Raw genomic sequence first — 12,372 nt, 5'->3', positions numbered from 1 at the left:
TTTCACATGCTGTTGTGCAAATGGAATAGACAAAAGGTGGAAATTATAGGCAATTAGCAAGACACCCCCAATAAAGGAGTGGTTCTGCAGGTGGTGACCACAGACCACTTCTCAGTTCCTATGCTTCCTGGCTGATGTTTTGGTCACTTTTGAATGCTGGCGGTGCTTTCACTCCAGTGGTAGCATGAGACGGAGTCTACAACCCACACAAGTGGCTCAGGTAGTGCAGCTCATCCAGGATGGCACATCAATGCGAGCTGTGGCAAGAAGGTTTGCTGTGTCTGTCAGCGTAGTGTCCAGAGCATGGAGGCGCTACCAGGAGACAGGCCAGTACATCAGGAGACGTGGAGGAGGCCGTAGGAGGGCAACAACCCAGCAGCAGGACCGCTACCTCCGCCTTTGTGCAAGGAGGAGCACTGCCAGAGCCCTGCAAAATGACCTCCAGCAGGCCACAAATGTGCATGTGTCAGATATGATCATATGATCCCACAAGGGGTCTGAGGATCTCATCTCCATACCTAATGGCAATCAGGCTACCTCTGGCGAGCACATGTAGGGCTGTGCGGCACCCCAAAGAAATGCCACCCCACACCATGACTGACCCACCGCCAAACCGGTCATGCTGGAGGATGTTGCAGGCAGCAGAATGTTCTCCACGGCGTCTCCAGACTCTGTCACGTCTGTCACATGTGCTCATGTGCTCAGTGTGAACCTGCTTTCACCTGTGAAGAGCACAGGGCGCCAGTGGCGAATTTGCCAATCTTGGTGTGCTCTGGCAAATGCCAAACGTCCTGCACGGTGTTGGGCTGTAAGCACAACCCCCACCTGTGGACGTCGGGCCCTCATACCACCCTCATGGAGTCTGTTTCTGACCGTTTGAGCAGACACATGCACAATTACATTGACTTCAGATGAGCGATGGAACGGAGCTGCCTCTCATGTGAACGCGCGTGGTCAAAGAATGTTCACCTCATGGCAATGGTGACTAATTCTCCTCTCATTCGGCTCCCCTTCACAGTAGAGTCATCAGACAAAGTTCTACAGACTGTTGACATCTAGTGGAAGCCGTAGGAAGTGAATACTCATTCATATCTCGCTGTGATTTCAATGGGATCTTGGTTGAAACTCGACCAGCCTCAGAATTTCCACTCCCTGTTTGGATTTTTTTTCTCAGGTTTTTGCCTGCCATATGAGTTCCGTTATACTCATAGACATAATTCAATCAGTTTTAGAAACTTTAGAGTGTTTCCTATCCAATACTAATAATACTATGCATATATTAGTAACTGGGACTGAGGAGCAGGCCATTTACTCTGGGCACCTTTCGTCCAAGCTACTCAATACTGCCCCTGCAGCCATAAGAAGTTAAACTTAACTATATTAAAACACAATCAATCTTCACATAATCACTAGTTTAACTACACATGGTTGATGTTATTACTAGGTTAACTAGCTTGTCCTGCGTTGCGTATAATCACTGTGGTGCCTGTTAGTTTATCATCGAATCACAGCCTACTTCAACTTTGCCAAATGGGTGCTGATTTCACAAAAGAGCATCCGTGGAAAAAACACAATCGTTGCACTAATGTACCTAACCATCAACATCAATACCTTTTCTTAAAATCAATACACATAAATATATTATTTTAAACCTGCATATTTAGTTAAAAGATTCATGTTAGCAGGCAATATTAACTAGGGAAATTGTGTCACTTCTCTTGCGTTCAGTGCCAGCAGAGTCAGGGTATATGCAGCAGTTTGGGCCGCCTGGCTCGTTGTGAACTGTGTGAAGACCATTTCTTCCTAACGAAGACCGTAATTAATTTGCTAGAACTTTACATACTTATGACATAACATTGAAGGTTGTGCAATGTAACAGCAATATTTAGATTTAGGGTTGCCACCCGTTCGATAACATACAGAACGCTTCCGTAATACACTGAAAGAATTAACGTTTTGTTTTCTAAATGGTAGTTTCCGGATTTGACCATAGTAATGACCTAAGGCTCGTATTTCTGTGTGTTTAGTATATTATAATTAAGTCTATGATTTGATAGAGCAGTCTGATTGAGCGGTGGTAGGCAGCAGCAGGCTCGTAAGCATTCATTCAAACAGCACTTTAGTGCGTTTGCCAGCAGCTCTTAGCAATGCTTGAAGCACAGCGCTGTTTATGACTTCAAGCCTATCAACTCCCGAGATTAGGCTGGCAATACTAAAGTGCCTATAAGCACATCCAATAGTCAAAGGTACATGAAATACAAATGGTAGAGAGAAATAGTTGACACGTCATAATTCCTATAATAACTTGCAGCTGAACTTGAAAGGGGTTCCTTCGTTATTTTACCGTTTATCTCTTCTGTAGGGAATGTCTTGATCTACTTCAAATAAGGTCTGTTTCGTGCAGGCTTAAACCACCTCAGCGTGTTGATGACCGTGTAAATCTCACAAATATAAGGTAACATATTTTCATAAATCCACTCTACAAAAAAGAATATATCTTCTCTTATATTTAGCCAATATTGATCAGAGTTACCTTGTCCTATGGATATCTACACAGTTATCAAATTGGCAAGGTGGTGTAAGCCTACACGAAACACAGACCTTATTTGAAGTGAATCTAAAAAATATCCTATGGAATAAATGAATGAAGGAACCGCTTTTCAGATTTTGCTGGAAGGTGTCGTGGGAATTATGAGTTGCACTGGTAGTCAATTCTTACCATGCCCATTATTAAAATAGGATTTTGTGCATATAGAAATTCGTTTTTGTTTTCAACATTCATCACAGGTAACTTAAACTATAGTTTTATTATTCAAACAGTTGAGAGTATTTGTGTCTCCTAAGCAGACTCTTCAGTTTCCTTGTCACTTCAGAGAGGTGTGTGTAAACTTAATATAATCATACAGACGGCAGAGAAAAGCAGAGCACCAGTGTTGGGACTATTACATTGAATTGGCACCAGGGGAAAGCAAGGTGTCTTATTTGTGAGAAAGATGTAGGTCAAAAAATACCACCAACCTGTTGAATCACCTTAAGAACACCCATCCAAAAGCTCATGAGGAAGCAGTGATGAAAAAAGCAAACACAAATTCTTCACAAGGAAAAGGTGATAGACACGTCACAGACATCGCAGGCTACAATATTACAACTTTTGAATAAACAAACAAAATGGCAAGACAAAAGACCCAAGGGCCAAGAAGATGGATGAAGCAATTGTTGAGATGATTGCCACTGACAACCAGCCATTCACAGTAGTGTTTGATGTTGGTTTTCAGTGGCTGATTACTCTTGCTGAACCCCGGTACAGGATCAAAGATGAAGAATTCTACCTCCACAGAAATGCTAGATAAAACACATGAAAGAGTTGTGAAGAATCTGGTGGCACCAGTGGATGCTCCACACATGGCATTCACAACTGACTGCTGGTCAGGCACTACAGAATCCCTGATGAGTCTTACTGGACATTTTCATTGACAATGTCTGGACAAGAAAGCAGGTTGTCCTGAATGTCAAGACTATGACTGGATCACACACAGGAAACTACATCAGAAAGATGTTTTTGACCAAGTTGGAATACTGGGAAATCCACACAGAACGTGTAGTGCTGATCCTCAGGGACAGTGGAGCAAACATGGTAAAAGGTATGAGACTGGCAGAGCTTCCAGACTTCAGCTGCAGTGCACACACCCTACAGCTTGTAATCAATGATGGCCTATCCAGTCAGAGAGCTGTGCTAGACATTATTGCCATGTTGAAGAGCTGTGACCACTCTGTACTGGCCAAACAGAGTCTGAGGGTCATTCAGGAAGAGCTTGGCCTTCCGAAACACAGCATCATCCAAGCAGTTCAAACTCGCTGGAACTCAACACTACACATGTTGCAGAGGATGTTTGAACAGTGGCGTGCACTGAATGTGTATGCAGGTGAATACGGACACATCAGCAGTTTGTCTGCTGCACAGTGGGACATTGTCTCTAACCTAATTGAGACTGGCTCCTATGGAGGAGGTGAGACTGGAGATGTGCCACTCCAACTCTACAGCCGCGTGCATCATCCCCAGTGTGTTGGTGCTGATGCTGCAGCAGGAGGTTTTTTCTACTCAAGGCATCTCAACTTTACGGAAGACCATGTTGGACAGTCTGACAAGGTGGTTCTCCAAGGCTGCGGAGACCAAGTGCCTGGTGCTGGCAACTGTCCTGGATCCACGTTACAAGAGCTAATGCCTTCACCTCAGGAACAGCACGAGAGAAAGCAAAAGAGTGGCTGAAGGAGAAATCTGACCTACTAAGAAACCAAATCCCAGAGCCACAGCAGAAGGGACTAGTGAAGAGAAGGAGCCAGATCCAGATGCTAAGAGTCCTGGTAGATCAGCCACCCAGTCTGGTGGACAGCCTCTACACTAGAATCCTTGGAAGTCAAGAGGGCAGTCCAGTGAAGTTTTGAAATTGAGTTGGTGCGTTACCTCACAGAGCCTGTCATTGACAGAAAGAGCTTGCCTTTGGAGTGGTGGAAGCAGAATGAGGAGAGACTTCAATCACTCGCTCCACTGGTAAAGAAGTTTCTCTGTTCCCCACCTTCTTCGGTCCCAAGCTAGAGAGGTGGGGATCATTTTATGATAAGCAGAGGAGCAGACTGACAGGGGAACATGCAGACGAGCTCTGCTTTCTGCACTACAACCTAAAACTTAACTGGGAATATTGAAGTCTCATGTTAAAAGGAACCACTAGTTTTCATATGTTCTCATGTTCTGAGCAAGGAACTTAAACGTTAGCTTTTTTACATGGCGCATATTGCACTTTTACTTTCTTCTCCAACACAGTGTTTTTGCATTATTTAAACCAAATTGAACATGTTTCATTATTTATTTGAGACTAAATTGATTTTATTTATGTATTATATTAAGTTAAAATAAAAGTGTTCATTGTTCGTTCAGTATTTTTGTAATTGTCATTATTACAAATAAATATATATATATATATATATATATATCGGTTTCGGCTTATTTTGGTCCTCCAATCTGTATCGGTGTTTAAAAATAGTCGGTCGACCTCTAATCCCTTCACTCCACTGGTATTCAACTCTGTTCACTCGCTCAGTTATGCTTCTAACTCGGTCTTTCTCTTCTCTCCCACCCCGTCTAGAGGCCTCTGACATCATGAAGAGTATAGGAGAAGCCATCCAGTACCTGCATGCCATTGACATCGCTCACAGAGACATTAAGGTAAAGTCTGTCTGGTGATTCAATGAACAGAATTATACTAAACATCTCTTATTTTACATACATGTTCAGTCCAATAAATAATTATGCTATTTTCTCGCCCGTCAGCCAGAAAATCTGTTGTACACCTCCAAAAAACCAGATGCACTCCTCAAACTAACCGATTTTGGTTTTGCCAAAGAAATCACCACACTCAACTCCCTGGCAACGCCATGCTACACCCCCTATTATGTTGGTAAGGTTACGCAACTCAGTCTTACTGACTGGTTTAATAGTACGGCCTACCCTGTCAGTATAATTATTCATGAATATTTCAGTGGCATTGATTATTAAGTTCATAAAATATAAGGCCTCAATGTATTTTGAGTCTGTATTTCCTCTCCTTGATCCCAGCCCCTGAGGTTCTTGGTCCAGAGAAGTATGACAAATCCTGTGATATGTGGTCTCTGGGCGTTATCATGTATATCCTGTAAGTGATAAAAAATAGCTTGACAGCATGAATCGATTCCCAATAACTGCAGTGTACAAGGCATAGCACCTTAAGTGGTTCTTATCTATTCTCCTCTCCTCCTAGGCTGTGTGGATATCCTCCCTTCTACTCTAACCACGGCCTGGCCATCTCCCCTGGGATGAAAAAGCGCATCAGGAACGGACAGTACGAGTTCCCCAACCCAGAGTGGTCTGACGTGTCAGAGGACGGTAAGAGAGAGAAGACAGATATTTACAGTTGAAGTCGGATGTTTACATGCACCTTAGCCAAATACATTTAAACTCAGTTTCACAATTCCTGACATTTAATCCTAGTAAAAAATCCCTGTCTTAGGTCAGTTAGGATCACCACTTTATTTTAAGAATGTGAAATGTCAGAATAATAGTAGACAGAATGATTTATTTCAGCTTTTATTTCTTTCATCACATTCCCAGTGGGTCAGAAGTTTACATACACTCAATTAGTCTTAGGTAGCGTTGCCTTTAAATTGTTTAACTTGGGTCAAACGTTTCGACTAGCCTTCCACAAGCTTCCCACAATAAGTTGGATGAATTTTGACCCATTCCTCCTGATAGAGCTGGTGTAACTGAGTCAGGTTTGTAGGCCTCCTTTCACACGCTTTTTCAGTTCTACCCATACATTTACTATAGCATTGAGGTCAGGGCTTTGTGATGGCCACTCCAATACCTTGACTTTGTTGTTCTTAAGCCATTTTGCATCAACTTTGGAAATATGCTTGGGGTCATTGTCCATTTGGAAGACCCATTTGCGACCAAGCTTTAACTTCCTGACTGATGTCTTGAGATGTTGCTTCAATATATCCACATAATTTTCCTACCTCATTATGCCATCTATTTTGTAAAGTGCACCAGTCCCTCCTGCAGCAAAGCACCCCCACAACATGATGCTGCCACCCCCGTGCTTCACGGTTGGGATGGTGTTCTTCGGCTTGCAAGCCTCCCCCTTTTCCCTCCAAACATAACAATAGTCATTATGGCCAAACAGTTATATTTTTGTTTCATCAGACCAGAGGACATTTCTCCATAATGTACGATCTTTGTCCCCATGTGCAGTTGCAAACCGTAGTCTGGCTTTTTTTATGGCGGTTTTCGAGCAGTGGCTTTTTCCTTGCTGAGCGGCCTTTCAGGTTATTTCGATATAGGACTCATTTTACTGTGGATATAGATACTTTTGCACCTGCTTCCTCCAACATCTTCTCAAGGACCCTTGCTGCTGTTCTAGGATTGATTTGCACTTTTCGCACCAAAGTACGTTCATCTCTAGGAGACAGAACGTGTCTCCTTCCTGAGCGGTATGTCGGCTGCGTGGTCCCATGGTGTTTATACTTGCATACTATTGTTTGTACAGATGAACGTGGTACCTTCAGTCATTTGGAAATTTGGCTGATTTCTTTTGATTTCTTGGCTGACTTCTTGGCTGATTTCTTTTGATTTTCCCATGATTTCAAGCAAAGAGTTTGAAGGTAGGCCTTGAAATACATCCACAGGTACACCTCCAATTGACTCAAATGATGTCAATTAGCCTATCAGACACTTCTAAAGCCATGACATAATTTCCTGGATTTTCCACACTGTTTAAAGGCACAGTCAACTTAGTGTATGTGAACTTCTGAACCACTGCAATTGTAATACGGTGAATTATAAGTGATATAATCTGTCTGTAAACAATTGCTGGAAAAATTGCTTTTGTCATGCACAAAGTAGATGTCCTAACCGACTTGCCAAAACTATAGTTTGTTAACAAGAAATGTGTGGAGTGGTTGAAAAACGAGTTTTAATGACTCCAACCTAAGTGTATTAAAACTGGGTTCAAAATGAATATCATAACTTTGATGGTAATTATGTGAATTGCTTAAAACGTTGTTTTCCTGTGTTTTTTCTCTCTCCCAGCTAAACAGTTGATCCGCCACTTACTGAAGACTGAGCCCACCCAGAGGATGAGCATCACAGAGTTCATGAACCACCCCTGGATCAATGTAAGCACAGCACCCTTCTGTTACCCCCCCCTAGTCCAGGCAGTATGACCATGAAGCAATTGTTGTCGATTGTTATGAAGATACATACTGATTATTCACTAGCGACTTTCAATGCCACTAGACCACAAGAAGACAACAGAAGAGCGCAATAAATGGTTGTTTTTTCTGAATGGAATTTCACGTTACATTTTTATTTAACCTTAATTTATCTAGGTTAGTCTCATTGAGATACACATATATTTTTCAAGAGAGACCTGGTCCAACCAAGACAGCAGCAGAAAGAAACAATGATTTAGTCAAATCAAATCAAACATAACACATACAGTGGGTATAGAAAGTCACCATCCCCTTTCAAAATCTCACAATATCCAATTTTGGAAAAAAAATCTAGAAAATCTATTGACATTAAAACAGTAAAATACCTTATTTGGATAAGTCAACACCCCCCGGAGTTAATACTTGGAACCACCTTTTGCTTGAATTACAGCCACGAGTCTCTATGAATACGTCTCTACTTACTTTGTACACATAGACTGTGCAATATTTGCCCATTCTTTCTTGCAGAGTTGTTCAAACTCAGACAAATTGCATGGTGACCGTTCACGGACTACACTCTTAGTCATTCCACAGATTTTCAATGGGATTTAGGTCGGGGCTCTGTCTAGGCCACTCAAGGACATTCACCTTCTTGTCCTTCAACCACTGTACTGTTACTTTGGCAGTGTGCTTTGGGTCATTGTCATGTTGAAACGTGAACCATCTTCCTATTTTCAACTTCTTGGCGGAGGGCTGCAGGTCTTCCTCAGGAATCTGTCGGTATTTTGCACTGTCCATTTTCCCTTCTATTCTGACAAGTGCTCCAGTCTTTGCTGAAGAGAAACACCCCCGCAACAGGATGCTGCCACCGTCAAGCTTTACTGTAGGCATGGGGTTCTTTGGGTGGAAAGATCTAATGGGTTTTGACCACAGCACCTTTTGCCACTTGGCCTTAGAACCTACAATGTGCTTTTTGGCAAAGCTCAAACAAGACTTTATGTGTTTTACTTTTTTTAGAAAGTTTTTTTTCTTGCCACCCTCCCATAGAGGCCAGATTTGTGGAGCGCTTGTGATATTGTGGTCATATGCACACTTGACCAGTCTTTTCCATAAAGGCCTGAATCTCATTCAAAGTCGCCATTGGCTTCTTGTTAGCCTCTCTGCTCAGTCTCCTCCTTGCCCGATCATCCAGTTTGGAGGGACGGCCTGATCTATGTAGGGTCTGGGTGGTGCCATACGCCTTCCACTTCTTAATAATGGTCTTAACTGTGCGCTGAGGGATAGACAAAGCCTTTGACTTTTTTTTTATATCCATCCCCTGACTTGTGCCTTTCCACAACTTTATCTCGTAGATGTTTTGAAAGTACCTTTCTACCTATAGTGGATTCTTTGCTTTGAATTGCTCTACTAAGCAGTGGAGTCCTCTATGAACAACTGCTTTTATTCTGAACTAATCAAAGTCACTACAATTGACCACAGAAGCCAATTAGCTTGATTTGTGGTCTGGGGGATGGTTGGTTATACTTCAAATGTTGTGTTTCTACATTTCAGGCTGTAAGGCAACAAAAGGTGAACATTTTGAAAGGGGGTGGTGACTTTCTATACCCACTGTTAGCAGTTGATGTTATTCTTCAATAACACAGCCCCCAAAGCAAATCAGGGGGACAAAAATAGGTTTATTCAAAGAGAAGAAATCACATATGTTATGCTGGGAAGTAGATGGTCGATGTTCATTCTTCCCTGTCCTCAATGATTCTCCACAGAACAAAGACACAGGAGGTAATTTATAACCCCTAACCCTAGCCTTTGATTGACCAATTAGAATTCCTTGCAGTAAAATTGGGCCAATGGCCAAAAAACAAGTATCCTGTTTCAGGCTCAATGTATAGACGATTCAGACCAATGAGATCTTGCCACATGAATCCAGGACTGAAACCCTCACACAGATTCTAACCAGATGTTGAATTGAAAATCAACTATTTCCATTGATCGTTCATTTCCTATTGACCTCTAGTCCTCTCAGTTGTGTATTCTCTTAAAATATTCCTACACCACTGTACATTACAATTACAGAAACATACAAGCGTCACGGATGAAAATAATCATATGTACCACCGCATGAAGTCCTAATGACAATCACATTCCTCGGTCAACCAAACTAAACTGTCCGTGTGATGTCAACGGGACACATTTGCTGTCGTAGCGTATTATGTTGTTGCACTCGCATCCTTTTCTTGCCTGGTGGTCCAGTCTGTTTGTGCTTAAGCTAACTCCTCTCTGTTTCGCTTCTTTGTCATACCAAAGAAACTGGCCTCACAGTAATGTTAACTTGGCAACCATAAAACCACATATGGTATGAGACCGGGCTCATCTTTTGCAACAATGTTTTTTTTTGTAATAATTGACCTCCTTAGAGTTGCTGAATATTTTTCACATTTCCAATTTGATCCTATATTCATGTTCCTTGATTGGACACAATGTTTTTTTCCAAAGCAATGCGCTAACCTAAGCTGGTCTCCCTACAGCAGTCTATGGAGGTCCCTCAGACCCCTCTCCACACCAGTCGTGTGCTGCAAGAGGAAAAGGACGTCTGGGAGGAGGTCAAGGTGAGCACTGGCACTGCAGTGGTGTGAATACATTCTTTCTGCATCTAACTTGGATCCACACACCTCTAGCACGCAGATTGAGCACAAAAACAACAATATCCCTCTATAGACTGTACAAAGTACAGGTCTGCTTCTATCTACACAATTGCGCATTTGCTCCTTTGGATTTTCTCGGGTCCTTTACACATTATTTATAATTGTTTCTGTGATATGCTAATGGTGTGATTTTTGTTACTAGGAGGAAATGACAAGTGCCCTGGCAACCATGAGAGTGGACTACGAGCAAATCAAAATCAAGACCATCGAGGATTCGACCAATCCGCTGCTGATTAAGAGAAGGAAGAAAGCAAACAATGCAGCCGCTGAACCACCGGGCCTGTGAAACAAAATAACTTACACCACACACACGCCCTTCCATGCTGATAGAGCTGATAGGGCAAACGGGGATTATTAAGGGGTGAAAGTCTGAATCTCCAGAAATATTACATTTCCAGTGTTTTTAACTTCCTTTGTAGGTGTTTTATTCTCATGGTTTTAACCCATTTTAATGTTTTTTTTCCCCACCTTGCTATTCAAGGTAAAGAACCATTTTGTTAATTTGCTTTTTTTGTCCACATAGAGATCTGATGTTTATCGTCACGTCTCGGTGATGTACTGGGTATTTCTGTCGTTGTTGCCGATCACTATGCACGCTGACTGACTGCACTGTAACTAATCCAGTATCTGACCCAGCTCTGTTCTGTGTTTTATCGTTGTTGATTCCCCTCAGTATTGGCCACGTGTTTTTCTATCTTTTATCTGTGGGTCTTCAGACGATACCGCCATGGGTAGCTGAGAGACCATGAAAACATTGAATGCTCTTCCAGTTATACTGTGGATCCATAATCTTTTTCTGCTATGCACTGCTTAACTCTACACAATGGAGGAAGCATCATTTTTCTTTATGTATAATTGAATGTCCTTTAGTTTCTTCTTCCTTTAGTTGTCATTCAGTGTATATACTTATTCACACCTCACACCAACGATATCCATTTTCTATTTGTTGTGTGGGGGTTTTGTTGCCCTGAACTCTTTGCTTTTGATTTGATTGGACTTCTGAAATTGTATGACTGCAGTTGAATGTGTTTGCATGGTTGGTTGGGTTTGATTTCTTAGCCAACGCACCTGTAGCCAAAGTTATAGTCACCATCTTTTTAGAGTGGACTGACTGTTTAGGAAGACTGTGTGCCTTGAGGACATTAGGAAAAATCCGTACTTGATATTTGTGCACATAGCCTAACTTTTCATCTCCCATTGAGGTTATGCACGATCGACACAAGTTCAAGTTCTGTGCACTAATCTCAAATTCTGATTTTTCCCAATGTGATGACAGTGGGGGAATATTCAAGCCACTTCGGCAGTAGCAAATGTACATTGTGTTATCAAATCATGATCACAAAATCCCCACAGATGTTGTAGCCCACTTTACAATTATCCTGATGAAAGTAACAGTTCAATGATGATTGCACTTGTTTAAATATATTTTCAGTGAATTCCCACTAATGAACTATACAACACAAGTGTCACTATTGGTTTCCACGCAGCAGCAATAATGTTAAGGGTTTCTGCTGTGTTTGGTGATGGGCAACACTGAGCGTAAGGGCACCATTGTAAAGCATGGGGGTATGGCAGTACACATATTACATGTAGCACTGGCTGTCTTTTGGATTAAAACTTGTATAAAATCCCTTATCCGCTCAAATGTGTTGACTGGTGGTGTTGTGCCAGAATCCTAAAGTAGCCTTGATGTCAAACTGTGGCAATGCGGGACATTATCCTATTTGTGCAGCGCTGTACCACCCTCTGCTGTCATGGAGATGGAAAGACAACCTCTGATACAGTGCCTTCAGAAAGCATTCACAACCCTAGCATTTTTCCACATTTGTTGTGTTACAAAGTGGTAGTAAAAATATAATTGCATGAAATTTGCTTTAAAACTGCAAAAAAAATCTTCACACCCTATGGCAAACTGTGTAGAATTGCAGGA

At 42.0% G+C, this 12,372-nt stretch overlaps 1 protein-coding gene across 1 annotated transcript in view; it reads left to right on the top strand.

The window, feature by feature from the left end:
• The window catches only part of LOC129830443 (MAP kinase-activated protein kinase 2-like), a 33,082-nt gene extending 21,005 nt beyond the window's left edge, over window positions 1–12,077 (top strand). Inside the window, exons 4-10 of the mRNA XM_055893020.1 lie at window positions 5,142–5,221; window positions 5,327–5,453; window positions 5,612–5,687; window positions 5,793–5,917; window positions 7,619–7,704; window positions 10,266–10,346; window positions 10,585–12,077. Coding sequence (XP_055748995.1) covers window positions 5,142–5,221; window positions 5,327–5,453; window positions 5,612–5,687; window positions 5,793–5,917; window positions 7,619–7,704; window positions 10,266–10,346; window positions 10,585–10,728 — 719 coding nt within the window. The 3' untranslated portion in view covers window positions 10,729–12,077. The remainder of the gene's footprint in view (window positions 1–5,141; window positions 5,222–5,326; window positions 5,454–5,611; window positions 5,688–5,792; window positions 5,918–7,618; window positions 7,705–10,265; window positions 10,347–10,584) is intronic.
• Window positions 12,078–12,372: the final 295 nt, after the last annotated feature.

This window comes from Salvelinus fontinalis, chromosome 31, assembly GCF_029448725.1.
Source record: "Salvelinus fontinalis isolate EN_2023a chromosome 31, ASM2944872v1, whole genome shotgun sequence".
NCBI classification, from domain to species: Eukaryota; Metazoa; Chordata; class Actinopteri; order Salmoniformes; family Salmonidae; genus Salvelinus; species Salvelinus fontinalis.
Note: the sequence above shows the minus strand (reverse complement) of the source record. Positions and strands in the feature narration are given on the sequence as shown.